The sequence below is a fragment of the Rhododendron vialii genome, chromosome 7a (assembly GCF_030253575.1).
Source record: "Rhododendron vialii isolate Sample 1 chromosome 7a, ASM3025357v1".
Classification (NCBI taxonomy): Eukaryota; Viridiplantae; Streptophyta; class Magnoliopsida; order Ericales; family Ericaceae; genus Rhododendron; species Rhododendron vialii.
Genome location: NC_080563.1, coordinates 5232017 through 5256405, shown reverse-complemented (window position 1 = coordinate 5256405; position 24389 = coordinate 5232017). Strand labels below are relative to the sequence as shown.

Genomic DNA, 24389 nt, shown 5'->3' with positions numbered 1-24389 from the left:
TGAGGATGGAAAGGGCTGCAGTACCGCCGGCCACCACTATAAGGATTTTTTAAATTGTAATTGTAATTATTGTATGTATAAAAAAATTATCTCCAATTTATATATAGTCCCTTATCGCAAGGTTTTTTTTTTTTTTTTTTTGTTATATACTAGTCCTAACTCTTCTATTATTTTTTTTAAAAAAGAGATCCAAAAAAGTAATTCAAAACTAAATTCAATGGGTCAGAATGTAATAATATAAAGGATGAGGTGTAATTTTAAGGGAAAAATATCCACCACGCTTTAACCCTAAAATAACTTAATCTAAAAATTAAAGTTAGTCTTTTTTTCATACTCTTTGTGCAAATGACAAATATCATTTACTATATTTTCTATTATGTTATTTTAATTTTTTGGTAGAGTCGATGACTATTAATATTATAATGCATCTATTTTATTTCTTAGTATACATTTCATCACTGTTAGAATAAAATCTTGATTTTGTCCCACCCAAAACCGTGTCCTGCAACCTTTTCCGAGCAACAGCAATGACCGAATCAACTTTAAGAGAGTAAATTTATAGATTTTTGACCCTTTGCCGCCGAGATGACCTGAAAGAGGTTGCAACTTGCAACTTAAAATAAAAAGATTGATACCTTACCCAATGTGATGATTTTGCATGACTGTAGTTCATTTGACCCTCAATAATGTACGTATTGTTGGAAGGACAAACATCTGCGTCTCCACATTATCTGTAGTGCTATCCTGGTTAGATTGCTAGAATTTTTGATTAATTTGGACAGTACATATGGTTAATAAATTTGTTCGTTTTGAAGTCTGTAAAAACACTATAAATGCTCTTTCAAATTCTAGCCTTTTTTTTTAATGCATTTGTTGCAATTTGGTCAATTGTTTATTAAATAACACATATAGAATTTAAAGATTGATGTCAGTAGGTAAGATTGACTCACTCACACGAGCAATCGCCTTCGGCATTTGAGATAGTGAGCGAAGATGAGACGGATGGGTAGTAAGATATACAGGTTGGACCTGTGATATAGTCTGATAAGAAGAATCAGATATACCCACCATATGTTGCCTTGGTTGGAACCAAGATGAGGTCTATTAGCAAGAGACTAATTTTGTATAGTTTCCCCTATCTTGAGATTAACTTGTCTTTGTTAACCAGATGTGAGGACTCGTATAGCGCCATGACGGCAAGCTATCTGAGAACTCGGGTTGGGCGCTAGGTAGCGACTAGACTAAAGTCTGTACGGTGTTTGGGAGTATGACGTCGCTTTTTTTTTTTTTGAAAAAGTAACTCTACTGTAGCATGTATTCATACTACATGTGCTTGGCGATCATTTATTTTAGAGGTGAGTGAATGAATCCTTGTTTCCTCACTGTGTGAGTCTAAGCAGTCATTTAGATAAGGTGACTGCATATATATTAAATGTGCTCTTTGATTTTTGACTATGTCATGTAGTAAAGGCTTTGTGTTGCTACTCTAGCTTGACTATTTAAGACTACGAAATGTCAGGGTCCCATGGAGCATGTCTGGGAAAGCAGTAAGGTTAAAATGAAATGACATGAGGGCGAAAAGAAGATCATTTAGTAGTATACCCTTGCAATATATTCACTGTCGACAACTCAGGTCGCTTTATTGGGACGCGGATCGGGTGTGAATATAGAGTGCATGATGTTGGGGGGTCAAGCATGCTTTTTGGAAGGATTAAAGATGTTTGGTCCGGTGTAACTAAATGGATTCAGGGTACATAAGACACTCTTATGGGTTGATGTCTCAATGCTAGCTCTTAAAGAGTTTCTAGTGTAGAGCTCCCACTTGCAGGTGCCCCAGCGATCGCACAGTTTATTAGCGCGTATGAGTTTGCTTCTTAGTTCGGTAGATGGAAGAGAGATTGATACAACTTGTCATGCCCATGCATGGACGAGTGAGAGATGCTGGAATTTGGGGCCGGTCTGAGACCAAATCGGGTCGTCCATGTGGGCATGATCCGGTAACCCATATAATAGAGAGTTCTATTTCATCTTGGAGATAAGATAGGAGAAGTTGAAGTAATTCTAATCTCTTAATTAGGATTAGAAGACTTCTAAAGCATCTAGGATGCTTTCTCTCTATTTATTTCCCTGCAGGATGTTTATAAAGAACATACACAAGAATATAGAAAATAATATACACTAGGGGTATACAAAAATAGAGTAGAGTTTTGAGAAACTCTCTCTCTCTCTTCGATAGTTCTCTCTGCCATTAAAGAGCAATCCGAGCTTTTGCACTGTGAAATAGAGGGTGATACTCGATCCTCGTAGTATCACTCCATCGCAGGAATTTGTAGCTGATTTGGTACGTAATCGAGAGTTCGTAATTCATCCACACTAAAGTTCGATTCGGTTAAAGTTCGTAAGGTAACCCGAATCACCCGCTTCCGCACTATGGTTATTTTTTTCTAACAGCATTTATAGCCAATTCTTTGTCTAGCAGAACACAAATTGGGTTTCATATCTCTGGCAATACTCTGAGAACCATTCCAAAGCCACTGCACGGAGCATCAAGTAAAGAATTCTTTCAGGAGAAAAAACTTATTTACGGAGAAGCCGTGAATAAGTTTTACGGCGCTCAATCTCGGCCGTTTAAAAGTATTTTAGACGATAATAGATTGTTTTTAATCCGAATCGTCTAAAACATTTTTGGATGGCATGAGATTGTACGGAGCCCAGTGAATTCTCTTCTTTTAGACCCATTGTTAGTATATACTTATATTTTGTGATGCTGGTTATACCTATGAAAATGACGTCATTGAGGTCATCAATATGAGGCCCACAATGATGTCACCTTCCATGCATGTATGATTAGCTAAAGAATACTGCTCCAACAAAATAAAGACCAAGGTCAAGGCCGGAGTCGGTCCTTATATTCCTAAGCTTTGTAAAAGAATGATTTCCTTTTTCTTTTTGAATTATTGCATGTGTTCTCTTAATTTCATTTCTCACATATTTTGGGTTTTAGTCAGGATAATGTTTCATATAGTTTTTTTTTTTTTTTGCTATCAGTGTTGTCCCAAGTTATTTATCGAAAACCTGCGCCCAAATAACCTTCGTTCAGAGGAAGAAACAATCAATCTCTACTTTTGAAAGAGATATATTGACCCCATGACCTCGCTTATACGAAAGTGAACAAGGGCAATCAGCTGATCTAATTCTAGTAGGTTAATAATCACTAGAGGTCTGGGGCACATGTGATGCGCGTGCAAGTCCAATTTTGCATGCAATCTAGCTTTCCGCTTATTGTTTGTTTAATGTTCGATGAAATATGCACACAATAGCTTTCCGCCTAGTGTTAGTTTGAGTTTTGACAAAATATGCAAAATTGAACTTGCGCACACATCCCGTGTGCCCCTGGTTCTAGTGAGGGAATAAATGACAAGTGAGGAATCTAAGATGCCGTAAGAGATGAAACATCAGTTCCCAAAATTGTGCTCGAAACTGTACTCAGAAGGTTTGCTGCAATTTTGAAGTCCTTATGCTATGATCAGAATATATCCACTTTCTATAGTAGTACAACTCAAGTACTAATAAAGACGGGCTATACAAAATTGTGCTCAATTACATACTCCTATCAGTTTTTGATTAATACCCTACATCTCATTGCTGATAAATTTGAATTAATGGGGAAAAAAGACGCCTAAGAAAAGAAGCCACATTTGCACCCAATAACAATGCAGTTATGTATACAGAGAACAAGGAAATGAGATATGCTACAACCACACCCAAAATTACACACTCAAAACACAGTATGTGTGAGATTCTTGTGTTTTGTGAGATGGTGTATTGGGGCACACCCAAAACACAGTGTGCGTGGGACTCTTGTGTTTTGTGAGATTGTGTATTTGAATGTGGTTGTAAAATTTTTGCAAGGAAAAGAGACATGCTATAATCACTCCTAAATACACAGTATGCACCTTCTCATAAAACACAAGGCCCCCCACACACTGCACACAGTGTGTGTGGGAAACGCTGTACCAGTGCAATGAGGAATAATCTTTCTTTGGCATACCTGTTTGTGGAACAGAATAGAGGATGATGGCAAGCTTGATGGCGACAGTTCTTGAGAATTGTTGCAGTCCTCTGTCAGATTTTGAGGGGTATATATGCACGGCGGTCGGTGCAAAATCGGGCTCCTCTCGTTCGGTTTCCATAGGATTTCTATAATGTGGGGGAGAGAAAGGTATGGCAGTTGCGGCGGAGGTCATTTTACAGTCTAGCTCCAGCAAATAATTTCCCCCATATTTTCTTCACCGAGAAAAATTAGAACGGCAAACATTCACATCCTAGCTACTATATCGATCAAGAGTCCTCTATGATTCTGTATGACAACACACAAGGCATGTTTTTGTTAGATTAAAACTGCATTTAGTAGATGGTGTGATTCGTCCACCAAAATTAACTATGGTATACGTAAATTGACCCGGGCACAGGAGTTATAAAAAACAAGAGTAAACTATAAAAGCATTATCTTTGAAAATTATGGAGTAGAAAAGGAATGAAAATGTAGCGCTCCTCACATTCCTCTGTTATAATTTATTATAAGCTCCTTAAACTATATTTTTTTCGTCTCAATTTATTTGTCTCCTTTTTGACTTATACATGTTCCAAATCGACTATTCAATTTCAAAATCAATGGATGAGATTATGTAAATTTTCAGATCAATGGATTAGATTTAGTTTCCTTAATACTCCCTCCGTCCTGAGTTATATATTTAAATTGGTAATGAATTTTATATCCAATATGAATTTTGTTTGATAGATCTCAATTAGTTCTATAAGATAATATTTTCTAAATTACATAAAATATTATAAATTACAAGATATAATCGATTGAAAAATGACACGAACTCCAAAAAATGACTATTAAATCCGGATGGAGGGAGTAAGTTAGAAATCCGAGATTGGACAAATAAATCGGGACGGAAGGAGTAATTTCGAATAAAAACACGTGAAATAATTATAAAGCTTCTTTTCAATATTGCCGGAATTGAAGTGATATATTTTTTCTAAATTGTATTTACCACGATAATATCACATTCCGCTCTTCAAAATATGTTATTCCCAAGTGTTAGTAACGGATGCATGATGGATTTATAACACTTTTGGTCTTGGGCTTTTTCTTTATTTAGTAGATAGAAAAGTGTCTGGTCAAAAGTCTTCCTATGCCTTATTGGATAATGAAAGATGCTCAATCTTTTTAAATCATCCACTCAATACTTAATCTGCGAAGTTCCCTCCAAAAAGAAGATCACGAAAAAGAAAACAGTGATTTTTGCAATTGGAGCGAAGAATTGATTTTTGCACTTCACCGTTGAAGCGCTAATAGTAATTTGTGGTGTTTAGTTAATATTTTATGAAATGTAACCAATTAAGTAGTCGCGGATCAAAAAAAAAAAAAAGTAGTCGACAACCACTGCTTAGTGCAGTTGGTCAGTCATTGCCTCCCCTTTGTGGAAGGTCTTGGGTTCGTGCCCCACAGAGAGCAGGTCCTTTAGGGGACCAGGGCTATGGATAGCTTCTGGTCTCACCGTGCTAACTCTAACACCCCCACTAACCCCCGCTGATATATATCGCCGTGAAAAAAAAAAAGTAGTCGAATCATAGTGTTCAAACCCAACTCCGAATCCATGAATTTGAAAAAATAAAACAAGTCTTATGTGTTTCATGTGTCATCAAGTTAATTTTGGGAATTGGTCATTGCCCAAGTTTTTTTTTTCTTTCTTGTATACACCCATTTTTTACATCAAATCTTGAGATGGAGAACCATTTAATTAGATATTAATTAAATTGGGCCGCTATTTATGAGTTTTCGGGCTAAAAATTAATGGGTCACATTAATTTTATAATTTGGACCAAGAACTGATTAATCAAAATCGAAATGGAGCGAGACACACCAAGTAATTTTCCTTTGAGGTTGATTTATTCGGAGATGTGCACACATGGAAATTCTAGAGATTGGCTTGGGCATGTTTTTTTTTTTTCAAAAATTGAGACGATTATATTAGCTCAGCGACACTTACAGAACGGAGTTCATTACAAAACAAAATCAAATTAATCATCTAACTATTGTAAACGAGAAAACATAAGACAATCGATGACTTGGACATGTTTAGTGGCCCAAGAGTATACGACAGTCGATGGCTTGGGCATGTTTGGTGGCCCAAAATAAAAATCGTGAGCGCATTTTTATAGTAATTCTTAGATCACATCCGATTGGTTTTCCAACAACTGCTACCCATGATCTCGATTAACCGACACAAACTGCCGTGGGTGTGCGCGCAACGTGCATGGGACACTTCGCCAATTTTGGAGGAAGCACTTGATTTCCATGGCTTTGCGGAGTGGAATCTCGTCTATAAATACCACGTTGAAAGGAGTTTTCCGGGCCTGCAATCTGCATCAATCAAAAGCCCAGTGCTCCAACTATCAATTTACTTTCTAAGCGAAGTACTTATCTTTCCAATCCATTTACCTTTTATCTACCCCAATTTTATTATTTCGATATAATAAAGTTTATTTCTTTTTTACTTTTAATTCTCTTCTTTTTCACACGGTTAAGAAATATTAAAGTCAACTTCATTGTGGCAAATCAGGAATCACTTTGTGATCTCGCCCTTTGGATCACAGACGGCCGCTCTCGTTAGAAGTCATATTACATCACTCAATCCTATAATCGTTGGACACGATAAGTCTTGGCACACCCGCGCTTATACCGCACACGTCATTGATTGTTCGCTCACGTCTACGCGGCGAAAAAGAGGGAAACGATATTCCACATAAATCGTAAAGTCACTGAATCATGTTAAATGCATTTTTAGTAAATTTCTCCATGATTTATAGAAACGTCTTTTCTTTTTTAGGAATTTTGCAAAAACATTTGTCTTCTACGAAGGTTTCTTTTTTTCCCTTCTAAAAAACCATGGGATCCTCCCGTATTCTCTCCTCGGACTTATAGATCAACTTTGCGAAGTGGCCATGGGGAGACACTAAGTTGTGCACATAATGCACAGGGTGTTATGGGTGTGCAAACGTGAAAGTCTCCTTCAAAAACTTGCCAAACAACTAAAATCTGTGAGTGCGAGAATTGAGAGCTCGAGCGCAAAGTGAGGAAAGAGGATCAAGAGCGAGCAAAAAGTCATTTTGAAGGATTATGTGACAGACATTATCTTTTTGGGCCGACCTGTGAGCCCGCATTGCATTTTTGGGCCCGAACCAAACCTAAAAAAAATTGTCAACAGACATGCTTTGGTTGGGCCGATCTGTGAGCCCGTTTTCCATTTTTGGGCCAAATCAAACCTAAAAGAACTTTTCAAAGCCCATCTTCAAAAATCATTAGAACCCCCCTCTTTTCTCCTCTCTCTCTCTCTCTCTCTCTCTCTCTCTGCTCAGCCGTTGGCAACCGCCATAACGTTTGCACCCCCCGGTGCTCAACGACTGGGAAACCGCATAAGGTTAGGGTTTCGGACCAATTTTCTCTTATTTTGAGTTATCTTTTCTAATTTTCCAATGATTCGTATCTCTCTGATTTTATACGATGCATCAAATTTGTAAGAGTGATGCTATCTAGGTTAACAAACAGGAAATACTGAAAAATTAGATTTTGTTGATATTGTAACTAGCTCATGTTGAAATGAACTCCTTATCCCTCTTGTATTTGCTTTAGATGAGGTATATTTACTTGGATTGTCAACAGACTATTTAGGATGCAAAAGCTCCGCCTTTAAGTAGATGATAAATGGAAAAAACATACTTCTGTGACATGCCTAGAATTTCGTCTCCAATATTTTCTACGGTAATGTTTTAACCACGCATTCAAACATTAATAGGAGAATGGAGGTCAGGAGTTCAACTCCTCTTCCAAGGTGTTAATCTAACTATTCTAAAATATTGAGTTTGTCGATTGTAAAAAAGTCACCGAATCCAGATAAAATTTGTTTAAGTGGATTATTTACATAATTTTTGTGGGTAAAAAAATCATTGTGGTGGAAGAGAGAGAAAGAGAGAGGTAAACAAAAATAGGGTAGAACACTTGCTTTTTCCTTAGGAGTGTCTTTTGTGCCATGGATCCTCAAATATAGTGTAGTTATGATTTTCCGGCGGATTATCTCCTTCTTCATCCAACGGAAAAATAATCGTCATCATCTTTGTCCCACTCTAACCAAGCGCAGCACAACTAATCCCAATATTCATAGTTTCACCTATTACTTCATCAACACCACTTGTTCCATCAATCCTCACCCTTAAACCCATCTCTTCCAATCCTTATCTCATGCCCATAGACTCCTCACTATTTTCTCTCGTTGGACTCATGGATCAACTTTGTGGATAGATGAGTTATTGGATAAAAAAAGGATTGGCCTAGAAATTAGAATAGAGAACCTCTAGGTGTAACCTTTCGCTTTTTCATAAGATTGAGTGCAGTCGAAAGAGTAGTTTTTGAAATGTGTGCTCCATTGCCAGTTCAAATTGAGCTCCGTGGAGGAGTGTGTTTATTAGTTGATACTTATCACTGAAAAGAAAAATTATTGCCTAGCTTATGGGTGAAGTTTCCTTCAGATTGAATAGTGAAGGAAAACTTGCCGAATATATGGGTCATTGTTCTTTCCCAGCCAAAGTTTCTATATCAACTGGGTTTCTTTCTTTTTTTTTATGATTCACTTCCCAATATTTAGAACTGCTGAGGTTGGCTTTGTCAGAGTATTGGATATTTGTAATTAGTAGCATAATGAACTTATGGATATGTATCTGGTTTGCATTCTGGAATCAAATTTCATTACCTCTGGTGGAAGAATATGTGCTTAGGATAACTAAGAAGCAAAAAAGATATTAATAGAAACCACTAATGAAGAGGGGCCTCTGGCAGATGACTGCTGCCTTGGCTACTATAATGTTTTGGGTAGTTGTACCAGAGACCTAGGTCTAAATATTTGCCTTCAACAGAAAAACCAATAGAAAAAAAGATAATTTGAAAAGGGTGAGGGAAAAGCCCAAACGTCCTTGTTTCTAACTTCTTATGTGGGCCCAACTGAATTTATAAATTTTATATTGCTATATAACTTATATTGCTTTGCCAGTTCTGTTTTGGGCTACCGAGTCATATTTTTTTGGTGTTTGGCATTGAAGGGCAAGAATACTGCTTCTAAAAGCCTAACTAGTTAGGTCCTCAGGCTTCCTATATAAGACCTGGCCTCTGGTCAAGTGGGTTTTATGTCTTGTTTTCCCCATTTTCGTCTCCTATGCTTGGAGCCAAAGTATGTTGTCTTAGAGCAACAACATCAGCATAGGTAAAATGAGAATTTCGGTAAAGTAACTAAGCAAATCGTAGAAAATCTTTTGCAGCAGATTAGGTACTTGGGTATCTATTATACATTTCGCTTCCCTCCTTCGGTACTTGTGGCGAACCTCTGTTCACAAGTCAAAGAGTAAACAAATACTTTTAATCCCTGGACCCATCTTATCACTCATCTCTCCCCACGTTATTCTGTCTCTCCCTTGACTTTTCAAATGTTGCATGCATTTAAAAAGCAATATTTTTATGTGATAGACAAAATGGATAGCTACGCTGCTGCGTTAGTACAAGAAAAAGGGACTATGTAAAGTATAAAAGTTATATTATTCACTAGTTATTTTACCTATCATTGGTGTACTTGCTCTTACAATTAGCTGGGAACTTGAACAATGTTTGTTGATTGACTAATTAAATTGGGCCATAAGTTGCCGAATGAAGTCAGTGATGAGTAAATTGCCTTCAGTTTTCCACCTCCAACTATGATCTTATGGCAATGGGATTTGATGGTTCTTAGAGGGATTTGTTTGTAATATGAAATTCTTTTTGAGAATTGAAAATGCTATGTTGGTGTAAAATGAAGTCCTAAAGTGCATAAATTTCCTTCTGACTCAGCACCAAAATGGCAAAAGGTTTGATATGGGCAACAGCAGAGGATTTGGCAAGGAATAGAGGGCAGGTTCTTTCTCTTTATCGCCAACTATTGCGGAGTCTTAACTCCCCTGATTTGCCGCTAAACTTGGCAGCACGCCTGGCGAAAAAAGCAGAGGTTCGTGCCATCTTCATGGTGGCTTCTGAGGAGCGATCCCTTCATAACATCCAAGATCTCTTTGATGCTGCTGATTACTCCCTCTCTCTATTAAGAAAAGGCGAAATCCCCAAATACATCCAATGAGTTAAGTTCCTCATCATCTCGTAGTCTCTCTTTGTGCAACTGTGTGCATGGAGGGATGATCATGGTGATGCTTTGTAAATTAGTTTGTGGTTCACAAGTGCAGGGAGGGATGAATAATGTTGACTTAACTTTGACAAAATTCTGATCAGTTAATGTATCTGGATCATTGTGTAAAATGAGCTGAGGCTACTCTTTCTGTAGAGCTATGTAAAACAATGAATCTAAAAAATTTAGGATACCTCTATTGATAATCTATGTTGTCAAGTTTCGACAACCTTTCAATACTAGCGTAATATGTTTGTTATGCTACTTCAGAATGCATCATCTCTATAAGGTTGTCTTTCGGTATTTGAAACTTTTCGTTCCATATACATCATGTTTTACCCATTTCCTCACCTTCATATTTATGAGAAACTTTAATTCTCTGTTTGTCACAGATTGACACATATTTATGTTTGCCTGATACTCAAGTAAATAAGATGTTTTGAAAACCTCAATCATCAATGGCCTATTTTAGCAAGTTATTCTTGTTGATTCATGATTAGCAAGAATTTGGGAATCATGGCCAAAAGTCGAATTTTACCCAACTTAAGTGGAAAAGCCTTCTGTTATTCAAGTTGTTTTATTCTTTTGGTCACGCGTAAAGATATCTACAGTTATTGATGTGTCCCTGCCATGCCGGTGGTTGTCCATGTTGTGTCCATGTCCAGTGTCTATTCTTACTTCTTAGTTGAATGGAGGGGTATCCATGCTTCTTAGTAGAACATATGTGCGCCTGATTCCTCTCCAAAACAAAAGCATTGGGAATGCTATCACACTACCATGTCAGTGGTAGAGTTCTTATCTTTCAGGTGGTGAGAATCCTGCATTCTAGAAATGGGAGTCTAGAAGAATTTTGTTTGAATTGGAGAAATGTTGGCTGAATGATATGTTTAGGATGTTGGAGAATGTCAGACCGGTGCATAATACGGATGTGACTTCCTGATTTGAAGATTGGAGAATATGGTCAATTTTCAGCCACTTATGTTGAAAAATGATAGAATCTGGGCTTGCGCACATGGTTTTTTTCAGGGCAGTCTGTTAGGGGTATAGAACTGATAAAACTGAGAAAGGCTTTTCTCTGGGTATAAGCAAGACATATTGGCATGTCAGCTGGTTTCATTGATTTCTTGTTGAACATTGAAGGGATAAGCAATTAGCATGTATAGGAATGTCTGAAAAAGAAGATGATGGTTGTGATTGTTTTGAAGGCTGAATATGAAGATGAAAGACATATTGGCATGTCAGCTGGTTTGTCTGGTTTGAAAAGCTTACATATATATGGGCAGTTATAGCATCTAGTAGTTGGTATCTTCATATCTTGTGAAGTGTTAGGGGTCCTCCGTTTTATCTGCATTTCAATCCTTCTGAAAATTATCTGGGAAAGCAAACATGCCCTAAGCGTACAGAAGATAGTGGAGAACTACTCACGGATGTTAGTAAACCGTGTTGTAGAGTGTACCAATTTCTTCTCCCATCCAAGTAAATGTTTGCAATAGGTTTTCATTTTGGGTTTATAAACACTAAAGTTGCCATTTCTCTAGCAGCTTAGGTTATTAAATTAGTTGTCGTCAACAATTCGACATGGAATCAGTGTTCTAAAACTCGCTACTCGGTTGTAACTCGGCCAGGCACCTTGGAGCTAGTACTCGGCGTTAGTCGGCGAGTAATGCCCACCGAGTAGGGATTAGTCTCCTTGGCCAGACACCTTGGAGTGAGTACTCGGTGAGGAATACCTTGTTTTAGAACACTGCATGGTATTAGAGTAGATTATAGATTCTAATGTTCAAACTTCACTGCCTGCCTCGACTATTTAATTAACTCAGGTTCCGATGTTCCCAACCTTTGAGAAGTAGTTCTTCTGTCTTTCTGTACAAGCATATTAACCGTAGGTTTTAATTGTAAAAGTCTAATAATTCGCAGTAGACGCTTCCCCACGGATGTTAAGGACAGTATGCTCTACGTAAGCGTTTTCCATTCAATCCCATATAGATAGCTGCCTCTTTTCCTGTCCCGTCCAGAGTTTTCTTCTTAAACAAAGACAAGAGAAGAAGAAGAAAGAAGCACACAACTACCTTGCCTCCTATAAGCTGTCGAGTTTTATGCCTACAACACTGATTTTAGGGCATTACCAACTACTTTTTCCTAAAATTCACAATACCTATCCAAACAGAAAAACGTACTAGCATGTAACTCCTATGCCTCCGGATATTTAGTTATTCCTATAATTCTGGGGAACTTCATCAAGAGAAACATCAACAAGATCTAAGAGATAAGAGGGTGATCGAACGGATACCAAATAGATTAGGAAGAGATTAGTTTGATCAACAAACATCTGTGAGGTTGATTAACACGTCAAGGTATTAGCTCCACGGTCAGTTTCAAACAAACTGCATCACTAATAGAGGGTATGGGAGAGAGATTGTTCCATAAAACATGGATTTCTTGCCTTGTTATCCAAGCCTACTCTGAAATATTGTCGGCTCAACTAATCAACAGGAGTGTCCTTTCGTTCAACCTAACCGTAAAACATGGAAGTCAGGTGCTCCTTGATCACCAGAATCTCAACTCAACTGATGGGAATGCCGTTTAGTGCATTGCATTGATACTGCTAACCATTTTAATGGTCCTCTCACTTTCTCAATTCCAATTTCTACACCGAGTTCCTATTTTTCCTCAGCATTTTGAAATAGCTAGCTTTTCTTTTACTTTTCATTAATTCCGTGACTTGTGATGAAAGTGTAACGGATTTATGGGAAACTCCGGTTCTTGTTAATGGAAGTTAGACAAGATTTTGAATCTTGCAAACAATTGAGATAAAGAAAACAGGTTGTCTTGGCAGGAATCACTTATCTAGTCATCTCCATAAATACCCATGTTGCTTTGTGTCCATGTATCTGTATATTTCCAATGGTAAAATCTTTGGATTTTTCACGTATCGTCACTTCATTCCTCCTGTTAAAGTAACTTTTATTTGATGTTGCGGTGATTTGCAATCAGATTTTTGTTTTCTTGCACGCAATATCGTATTAAATCTAACTCATAATTTTTCATTTATCTTTTTCACTTACTATTAGTATAACTTCTTATCAGCATATATGATGGTTGGTTTTCGGTACCGGACTTTTTCCCTACTTTAATTGGGCCTCCCCCAAGTAGAATGGACGGGAAGATGAGTCCCTCGGATTAATCGTCCCATCTGGACTAAAATGCAAAGTTATTGAAAACAATGAAGAACATGTACGTACATGTTTTGTCTTAATTAAAGTAGCTAATCAATCAGTCTTGTGTATATATATCAAGAAATGAAATGATGTTAGGTGGTGAGCCAACATGCTTCCCGGCAGTAATTGAATTGCAGATCTCATCTCAAGCAAGGGTACCTAATGATTGTTGAGAAACATGTCTTGCATTTCCCAACCTCCACAAAAGGAGTTACTCATGAATAGATTAACAGTAAAAAGAGCATGAGCCAGAGAGAGATTTATGGTCTGTTTGGTTATCCTTCCACAAAATAAGCAAATAAAAGTAACCATAACCAACCACGCCCTTATTTTTAAAAAAACGTGCCAACGCCTAGTCCAAGACTTCTTTTGGATATCCTTATGAAAGAGTTTTTTACTACTATGTTTTTATTATTCCTAAATTATGCTCTATTTGTCTACTTTATTTTTAAACTACAAAAATCAAGTATTTCATCCCTCAACTTTATGATCGGAAGCAATTTGGTCTAACGTTAACGGATTTCTTCTTTTTTTTTTGGACGGAAAAGTTAACTGATTTCCCAATTTGGTCTAATATTTCATCCTTAAATTATGTTTTATTTGTCTACTTTGTCCTTAAACTAAGCTCTGTATGTCTACTTCGTCCTTAAACTATGCTCTGTTTGTCTATTCCGTTAACAATTAGACCGAATTGGTTCCAATTAGGAAGTTGAGGGACGAAATAGGTAGTTTTTGTAATTCAAAGACAAAGTAAACAAGCGGAGCATAGTTTACGAGAGCGGAAAAAAAAGAAAGAAAAAAGAAGCCCTATTCAGAAAAATCAATACTATTTTATTCTAAAAATAAACCAGTACTCCACCTAATTACATGAGATCGTTAGCATATATTCCTTTTACCGGAAGCTAGCCCTCGAAAATTCCGAACATCAACTTTGCATGACCGCATTTTCTATCTGAATCCCACCCGCTTCTTTTTCTCATATTTTTTAGCCTATAAAGATGGAATCATTAATAATATTAAAAAACAAGATATGCAGTTTCATTTTTGCAATTTCATTTTTTATTCCCATCTGCTAATTGAAGGCTGAACAGCTTAGTTTTGGGAGGCCGGTTTGCATGGGAATAGGCTGCAATGCCTAGAACCGGCTTTGAGCTAAAACTTGTGTTGTCGCCGTTTTAGACCTTAAATTTTTCTTGAATTTTAGCTAGGTGCTTTTCCTATGTTTTTACCCCTTATAATAGTCCAACAAAAGGGCTTCATTTTTAATTTTTGCTTTAAGCTCCTGAAAAATCAGGGCCGGGTCTGGCAATACCTGAAAACGAGCCAAGCTGCTCGTGAGCAATTCGAGACTCAGCTCGGATTGACTTGTTCAGTAAATGAGCCGAGCCCAACACTCGGCTCGTTTATATAGACTTGTTAAGTGAATGAATTAAGTTCGGCTCATTTAAACGAGTAGAGCTCAAGCTTGAATTTTTTGTTCGCTTGGCAAACGAGCCGAGCTCGAACAATCCAAAACTCGGTTCATTTTCTCTCTTCTTCTTCTTTTTTTTTTTTTTTTAATTTTAGCTAGGGGCTCTTCCTTCGTTTTCACTTCTTATAATAGTCCAACAATATTAGGGCTTCATTTTTAATTTTCGCTTTAAACTTCTGAAAAATCAGGACCGACTCTGGCAATACTTGGAAACGAGCCAAGCTGCTCGCGAGCAATTCGAAACTTAGCTCGGTTTGACTTGTTTAGTAAATGAGCTGAGTCTAACACTCGGCTTATTTATATAGGCTTGTTAAGTGAATGAATTTCGGCTCATTTACGTACAACGAGTAGAGCTCAAACTCAAGTTTTTAGCTCCTTCGGCTCGTCTCGTTTGTAGTGGACCCCACAACACTCTGTATTCTGTAATTTTGTGGGTTGCAAGGGTTAAACAACAGAACGAAGCATTCAACAAACAAACTTTTTGCGGTCGCAGCTGGCCAACAAGTTTGTGTGAAAAGTTCCAATGAATTCTGGCCGTGCCACTCGATGGCGTGGGCCCTACGATAGACTCGTAAAAGTTTTCCAGAGTTCTTTTTTTTTCTTTTCTTTTCTATCATCGTAAGAGTTCGAAAGTTCTATTAACCTTTTATACTAATTACTGGACTTTTTCTTTAATTTATTTCATACTACATTTTTATTAATTAAGGAAATGATTTTTACGCTCTCTCCTTTTTAGAAATGGAACGAAAGGGCCCATGGTAAGGTCCGGGTTCAGTGTATGTAGATACAAGCTTCCAACTACGCAGTTTAGTTACCATGACATTATAGTCACATAATTCTTCTGAAAGACCCTTCACTCTCGCTCTTAGTTTTCGTTAAGTGTTTGTGCTCTTAATCTTTGTTCTTGCAAATCTAATCGTTTGGAATGTCTTTGAAAGATATTTTCCCGCCCGTTCTGATGCTTTTGCTAGTGTCCACTTACACGCATTGTGTGAGTTAGACCGGGACACTAACTTTCAGCATTGGAAAATGCTCTACTTCAATTTCTTAATTTCGGAAGAGATTAACCTGTGGACCAATGGTTTTTATGGTTGTGAAAGATTCTAAGAGTTCATTTAAAGGAAAGCAAACAATGAGTAGTAAGGCTCCAGGGTTTGAATTGAACCCATCTTTTTCAACAATAATAATTGCAACGGAAAAAATAAATGTAAACATTTGTGGATGGCTATATTGATGGTACTTTAAACTTATGGAGTGATAGGTTTATGAATTCTTTTGTCCATTCCAATGAAGTTGGTTTTTTATTTACATACACTTGCTGAAATTTTAATCACTCATATCAATGAGTGCCTTAAAGCGTCCATTGGAGATGCTTTTAGGCACTAGTTTACCCAAACACATAATTTGACTTGAGTTCTGAGTTTAACTTTGACATTTGTTCCGCGAGAAATTCAATTCAATTACTGGTTACTAACTATTTCAAGCACAATTGCTCACGCGACTAGCATTTCATCAATGTATTTATAATAGATCAGTAATGCTACCCGACCACTCCTCTCTCAAATAAGCGTCGGTCCACACATTTAATTGTGGAACCGGCCACACATGCATTAATTCAAAGTTATTTCCAATCCTCGGTGGTAAAGTAAAATGCATCCTTATATGTGAATCTCCATTTCACATTTCCAGTTAATTTGCATGAAGTTGGCAAAACCAAGTGAAAAAAGTAAGAGCAAAAGGTGACACAAAACGAACAGACAATTCCTGTTAGTACTGTAGTATTCAAATGACACGTGTTTAAAAACAACTGGATGTCCAACCATATGTCACAGTGCTGAAAAGTGCTCGGATGTCTATACAACCTTTATGGCAGCTGTAGTCCAATTTTGCGTCAAAATTGCGAACCTACCAAATTAAACTCATAACTTAATTTATGGGAGTATTTCTGTGTTTGCTTCATCCTAAGATCTCAGGTTTAAACTTTTTTGCCAATAACTTTCGAGGCCATCTCACCTTCAAGCGTAAGCGTGTGAAACGGCTATAGGAGGAACTGTATGAATTAGTCCTAGGTGCACAAACTGGCCCGAGACACCCTACGTTGCCAAAAAAAAAATGCATAGTTACTTGAGGTGATTAAATCTTTCACTACATGCGTTGTTTTACAACCAAAAGTTGTCTAATCTACACGGACATGAGGTCTAGCTCAAAAGGTACATCGCGTGTTACTAATAACTTGATTTATGTCGAGAGTTCCAACTTCTCCTAATTTTGGCTAACTGCATTAGATAATATTCTTGCCTTCCTATCCGTCTAATACCATGGCTAGGGCACTATTTTTACACTTACTGAGCTAATTTTTGTTAAGGTTGCCAGAATAAATAGTTTAGAACTAAGAAACGGATCAGACCAAGATCGATCATTTGTTTGGAATCTTGAAATAAGGCTCGGCTCACAGAGCCTTATGTCCATCATTTGTGCACAAGGTTAAGCCATACGCTAATTAGTTACATAATCTTTTAAAATGCTCTACATTCTTGTTTCTAATTTTTGCATTGCGCTCACGCTCTTAATCTTCTCTCTCATGAATTTTAGTAGGTTGAGATGTATATCAAAAACAGTTTTACGTCCGTGCTCCTACACCCACTCACGCTAGTGAATTACAATATGTGATTTAGATTATATGTGCAGATGTTATTTTTGTTCTACAAGCATAACTTTATTTTTTCAAAATAGAGAATGAATGAGACATATTAAGAAGAGATTTTTATAATTTATCCTCTTTTTTATTTAGTATGGAGACAACATTTTTCTTTTTGAGACTAAATCTCTAAAAAATAATAATAAATTCCTCCACGGTTTTCTCTAAAAATACGAAAGATAAACAAAATATGAAATAAATTACAATTTTTTTTCTTAATATATATATCACATTTATTCACTTTGAAGAAATAGAGATGGGTCCTGATGCTGTAACACGGAGCTATAGGCTGTTCGGGCTGAAGGCATTGTTTGGGTAGAAACAAAAAATGATGGGGAGGAGAATGATTGGGATCCGTTCAAACAAAGCTGCAACATGTATCAGTATACGGAGATCATGATTGGGGCCCACTTATGGGAATCTCAGTAACAGACATCCCTACCCGGCAAAAAAAAAAAATCAGATAATACAGTAGCAGTACCCTTCACTTTCAGTCACCCCCCTCAACCTACCCTTTTATATATGCACAACCCTTTGCCCATTCACACCTCTCTCTCTCTCTCTCTCTCTCTCTCTCTCTCTCTCTCTCTCATCTTGGAATTCTTAATTTTTTACAAGGCCTTGCAGCTGCATCTTCTCTGATAATTTCTTCTGGGATTTTCTTTACATAAAGCAAGAACTTCTGGGCTTGAACAGGTTTCATCTTTTTGACACAAAGTCCAGGCATAATTTTCATTCACAGGTTAGGGTTTGTAACTTTTTTTCAAAACCCATCTTTTTTGTCTGGGTCTGAATTCTGCTTTGGCATATTTTGTCCCTATTTGGTCCATGTAACTTGTACTGAAATTGTCTTTCTTGTCATTTCTGTTGTCTCTTTAATGCATGTTGCAGACAGAAGACCCTGAAATATAGGAGACAAACAAACATCAAAAGGCCTGCCGATTTGGATCCCTAAAAATGTATCAAGACAGTGTTTGTTTTGATCCCAACACTATGCAGAAAGGACTGCCAGAAAATGGGTTTTCCCAAACTCTCCCCAATATCACCACCACCACCACTAGTTTCTCCATGGAAGAACTCTCTTACCAAGAAGGATCCGCCGCGGCCGCAGCCATGGAAATGGAGCTTCAACAGCAACTGGGTCTGGATACGGAAAACTGTTACGCCAACAATCATCACAGTAATCTGATGGATACTTCCCATTTGATGCAAGAAGTGGTGGGTCATGACTCAAACCAGGTTTTAATCCCTAATTATGATCATAACTCCAGTTGGGATATCAATAATACTAACATGAATACCCATGATTTCCAAGAGGAGCATCTGATGAATCATGTCAATGAAATGCAAAATTCCCATCACCTTCTCAATCTCCTTCGCTTACCAAAGGTCTCACCTTCCTCTGTCCTACCCAACTCCTCATTTTCTCTAGGGTTTCTTGGAGACCATTTTCCGTCTACCGACGGCGGCAGCGGATCGGCGTCGAATGTCGCTTATGACCCTCTATTTCACTTGAATCTTCCACCGCAGCCGCCCTATTTTAGGGACTTGTTTCAGTCCCTACCTCATGGGTATAACTTGCCAGGATCAAGGAGTGGTTCTTTGTTTGGTGGGGTGGAGGAGAGAGAGGGGAGTGGAGGAGGGGAGGTGGGGAGGAATTTTGATAATGGGGTCTTGGAGTTCCAAACGGATTGGGATATGAATGGTATGGCTAAAGTGGGGAATGGAAAGAAAAATACAAAACACTTTGCTACGGAGAGGGATAGAAGAGAGCACTTGAATAGTAAGTTCACTGCTTTGAGGAGTTTGATTCCTAACCCAACCAAGGTACTCTCTCTCTATCTCTCATTTTACATCCTCTTGTTTGTGAGTGCAGCCTGATATAATGCTTACATTTTTTGGGGTGATCTTTTTGGCACAGGTTTACTTGAACAACATCAAGTAGCCTAGTGTGGTCATCTCATTTCAAACCAAAATATCCACTTTTGAGGCTCTCATTTCAAAACACAATTTAATTTTCCATACAAATCACAACCAGCATGATGGAAGTGGAGTTTTTGAAATTCTGAGTAACAAAAGTAACTTTTTCAATATAAATCGAAAAAACTATAGAAAAGGCCATATCATTTTATTTGTTTGCCGATCCCGATTAATTGAGACACAAGTCTCGGTTTGATTTGGTTTGGTTTATACAAGATCGGTATGTGAAGCTGGGCTTTTCATTTCGAAATTATAGTATCTTGTATGTAACTTTGTTAACATGTGTTTAGTTTATTATCCTTGTTTGAAATGTTCACCAATCCTTTTTTCCTGTTTGGGGGGATATACAATCAAGCCTGATAGAGCAACTATAGTGGGGGATGCAATTGATTACATCAAAGAGCTACTCAGAACAGTGAATGAGCTGAAAATCCTGGTGGAAAAGAAGCAATGTGGTAGGGAGAGGATCAAAAGGCACAAAACTGATGATGGAACTAGTACTACCACTGCAGGAGAAGTACTAGAAGACAGCTGCAACAAAATCAAGCCTGATCCTGACCATTCCTACAGCAACGGATCATCAACGCTAAGAAGCTCATGGCTCCAGAGGAAATCCCAGGACACCGAGGTTGACGTTCGAATCGTCGACGATGAAGTTACCATTAAACTTGCTCAGAGGAAGAGAATCAACTGCCTCCTGATCGTGTCGAAGGTGCTCGACGAGCTTCAGCTTGATATCCAGCATGTCGCCGGTGGACTTGCAGGTGACTACTACAGTTTTCTGTTCAACAGCAAGGTCGGTTGTCCTTTTTTTCATTTTCTATTAGTGCTTATTACAAGATTGTTTATCGATGGATCAAAATTTAAACTAGAGTCAAACATATGATGAACTAGAAGATATATTTTTTGCCGTTCCAAAAAAAAACAAAAAGAGAAGATACATTTTTAGGTAGTAAATATATGAACCAAAATGATGTACTCATGAATTTCATCCACAAATTAAAAGGCATCAGACTCATGAATTTTTAACACACCCAAGCTACTTATCATTCATCCAATGAATCTTCGTTCAAAGCGCACAACATCGGTTCTTCAGAGTTTCCGAAACAAAAAAAACTCCCCATGTATCATATTGTTGGACAAAAAATGCTGAATTAAATTGTGGTGAATCACGCTAAGCAAAACTATTTTCAACGCAATAGGGTCATTTCATGACTTTGGTGGAAGTTTTAGGGGCAATTTACGTCTTTGATGGGCTGTTTTGTGCAAGAGCTTAATTTTAGTGGGTTGAATTTCTTACACAGATTCTACCTAAAATAACGATTACTCCATATTTCAAAAAGTGAGTGAGGTCAATTGACCCCACTTGACCTCACCTCCCTCTGCCCATGCTTACACGAAAATTGCTTCGTTATGCATAAGGTTTTAAATATAAACAGTTACATATCATATTGGCCAATATGTAATAGTTTACAGAACTTTTGGGGGTTAGAGAACTCTAGTACTGGTTGTGAGTGTAGCCAAGTTTTCATTGTCAAAGCCATTTTTTAGCTAGCTGCCATATAAAAATGCCATTTTGTGCTATGGCAATCCAATAGTATTTCACTCGTGAATATGGCTAGGGTTTTTGGAGAGGGATTTCTGAGTGTATATACAATCCAAAAAATGATTTACATAGCAAGCTTTTTCCTAGCAGATCTGTTGTCTATCAAATTTTATGCTTCGCAAAATACGGAATTTTTTTTTTTTTCAGTATCTAATATGGGGTGGTTTTTGTTGATTGTATTGCAGATAGGTGAAGGGTCTTCTGTGTATGCAAGTGCAATAGCCAACAAGCTCATTGATGTTGTGAACAGACAGTATGCAGCAATTCCACCAACCCATAGCTACTAGCTAGGGCCAAAGAGATTAACCTCTCTCTCTTTTGACTCTCAGTCAGAAATATATTACTAGTAGGTACTTAATGTGGGAAGAAGAAGTAGTAATAAACTTGGTGGAAGGAAAACTATGGATTTGTGTAGCAACTTAATTTCCATATTTTGAAGATTCAATGTTGTGATGCCAGTGAGTAATATCTTGATAATGCTAATTTCATATGCTGAATTTTATTTTTATAACCAAATGTTCAGGCCAGTTTCTTCGCTCCTCCATTAATTCTACAGCCTTGAAATTAACGACAGGACAAACCTCCAGTGGACCCAAAGTTTGGAATATGTGGCATCCGTCGGATATGTTGGGCCTGGAGTGCCTCCATGAATTTAGTTACACAATGTCACTCCCTGCGACCGTTCTAAAAACAGACTAAAGCGGTCCGACAGGATTTAAACTTCCAACCTCTTGAGGGACAACAGTCTTTTAGTCTTTTTTTCATTCTCGCTTGGCCAAACCCCTCTGAATTAATTGCATAAGCTAATTTGCAATTCGATCGAATGTTTTAAGCGGTATTGTTCTACATTTACATCTTTGAATGGATTTTAGACCATTGATTGAGTCAAATTGGATATTAGCTCTTCATTCTAAATACTCCTCGTTAACTACTCTTAATTGTACAGAAAAATGCATAGGGAAGTGGGGTTGATTTACTTCATTCTAAATACTGGGAACAATAGTTAGTTAAACTAGAATGTACCTGTCCATCTTGAACTCGCCCAATAACTTGTTTAGATAATTAATGACACAGTATAAAATGCTTAAGCCATTAGCACCACGCACACACACGCAATAAAACAAAAAAAAACAAAAACAAAAGCAACAAAAAAAAAGAGGCTTAAGCCACATTTATTTGGTATTAATGGGTGGTTCATTATATTCCATCTAAACTTTTTCTACATCACAAATGTGGGAAAAGCACTGGGTATTACAAGGAAAAAAATGCAACGAAAGGGAAATTGTGGCCTGTGGATAATATTTATCATAGAGAGAGAGAGAGAGAGAGAGAGAGAGAGAGAGAGAGAGAAGTGCACGATGTTAAGTTAAATAAATGGGATGAACATGAAAAGTAGTACACATAACTACATAAGTTCCATTAATTTTCAAAAAAAAAAAAAGTTCCATTTATAAGTAGTAGTGTAGTACAAGCCCGAGCCTGTAAGATATAGGTGTGCACTGTGCAGCTTAACGCGCCAATTCACATCATTATTCGAGCCTGTAAGATATGAGTGTGCACTGTACAGCTTAACGCGCTAATTCACATCCTTCTCTAACAAAGTTCAAGCTTCTACAATACATCGATGGTGAAAAATGAAGGCACGCGACTTGGTGGTGAATTCTCAAGGACATGTCACCGAGCCTTTGGGGTGTGTTTGGCCACCCAAGTAGTGTATTTTGCATCCCGAGGTTTCGCATCTCGAGTGCTTGAAAAAAAATGCATTTTGAAAATTGAAACTAAATAATGCAGAATCCAAAAAAATCACATCCTGAACGAGCTTTTGAATTACGACCATACTTGCACTCGTATTTTTTTCCTGGAAATTTTGTTTTGCATAAATCGTCAAAATGATTGTACAGGTTTTCATCATAATCCGAATACCCCCTTTTGGATCAACCATGATTCGAAGTAACCAGTGAATGTGGCATTGTTGGGACAGAATAATAGAATATGAAAATCTACCGGTCCAAAAGTATTTTGAACGGTCCGAATTAAAAAAAAAAAACTCTTCACTGAGTTCTTTTAAAATCCAGACCGTTTATTATCGAGACGAACGGTGAAATTTAACCTTCGTAAATACTTATTCACTGCTCCTCCATGGCGCTTGCAATTAATGTTGATCGCGGTAATCGTCCTATCTTTCGTCGTCAGGGTAGGGCTCATGGCCTTAGCGGTGACCTTGCTCTCCAGCCGCCGCCACCGGGGTCCGTCCGATGGTGGCGATGACCAGCTTGAATCGGACCAGATTCCGGCGCTGACACCGATGAATTATGTGGCGTTCATCAGACCGCCATCGCCTTCCATTACTGCCGATGGTCCGGCATCACAGCCGGTCTGGCAGCCATCGTCTTTTGGCCCAATTCACGTTCGAGCTCATCCTTTTTCTTTCTCTTAGTCCGAGCCGTCATCAAAATAATGCAATAAATTGCTCGGATGCGCTGGGTGGACATCCAGTGGTATCCACCCCCAGCGCTGAAAAATTTTCCATACCCCACAAGAGATCACTGCGCCGTCTCCAACTTTGAAAGCCCCGATCCCTCGACCCTACCCCCAAAACCCGGAAACCCTAGAACAATTTCTACTACTCCTCCTCCTGCTATTTCTCGATCAAAGCATTAATAAATTATACTTATCAGCTATGTATATGTCTCTACCGGGAAATCTATATCTCTATCGGAAAATCTCTCTGAGATGACGACCTCAAGTGGCAGCAGCAGCAGGACGACACCAGTCACCGTTTCAGGCGATGAAGATGATGATGTATCCATATACTTGCGCGTTTGCAGGAAGGATGGTCATGAAGGCGGTCGTGAGTCCTACTGGTGCGTAATCAAGACCAAGACCGACCGCGTCGACGACGACTTCTCCTCCGGTGCTCACCGGAAGAAAGTTTCCAATCCAGTGTTCAAACAAGAACCTCCGGAGATATTCTGGCTGCGTCTTCGCAGGCGGCACCCTGTACGTCCTCGGCGGTAGGGATTCCAAACAAACTACGCGTGAATGTGATTCCTCCTTTGGTTATATAAAGTGCCACCCTGAGCTCACCTCATTGCGATGTGTTTTATATCGACACCACTACCACCCTCGGAGGAGCAGCTGGATGGAA

The 24389-nt window shown here is 38.1% G+C and overlaps 2 protein-coding genes across 5 annotated transcripts in view; both read left to right on the top strand.

Moving 5' to 3' along the window:
• Nucleotides 1-10505, top strand: part of LOC131334192 (uncharacterized) — a 74111-nt gene extending 63606 nt beyond the window's left edge. The window contains exons 1-2 of one of the 3 annotated variants that reach the window (XM_058369103.1): nt 7354-7493; nt 9944-10505. In XM_058369103.1, the coding sequence (XP_058225086.1) occupies nt 9951-10223 (273 nt within the window). In that variant the 5' untranslated portion in view covers nt 7354-7493; nt 9944-9950 and the 3' untranslated portion in view covers nt 10224-10505. Of the gene's footprint in view, nt 1-7353; nt 7494-9744; nt 9901-9943 lie in introns of those variants that run through there. The other 2 variants (XM_058369102.1, XM_058369104.1) reach the window with 2 other exon arrangements.
• Nucleotides 10506-18209: 7704 nt separating this feature from the next.
• Nucleotides 18210-21699, top strand: LOC131334187 (transcription factor bHLH91-like). Of its 2 annotated transcripts, none has more exons than XM_058369096.1 (4): nt 18210-18397; nt 18547-19482; nt 19991-20431; nt 21427-21699. In XM_058369096.1, exons 2-4 carry the CDS (start codon nt 18613-18615, stop codon nt 21526-21528), a joined length of 1413 nt encoding a protein of 470 aa, XP_058225079.1. In that variant the 5' UTR covers nt 18210-18397; nt 18547-18612; the 3' UTR covers nt 21529-21699. The 2 variants fall into 2 exon arrangements, with proteins under 2 accessions (XP_058225079.1, XP_058225080.1); XM_058369097.1 differs by having other exon boundaries at nt 18239-18351.
• The last annotated feature ends 2690 nt before the right edge of the window (nt 21700-24389 follow it).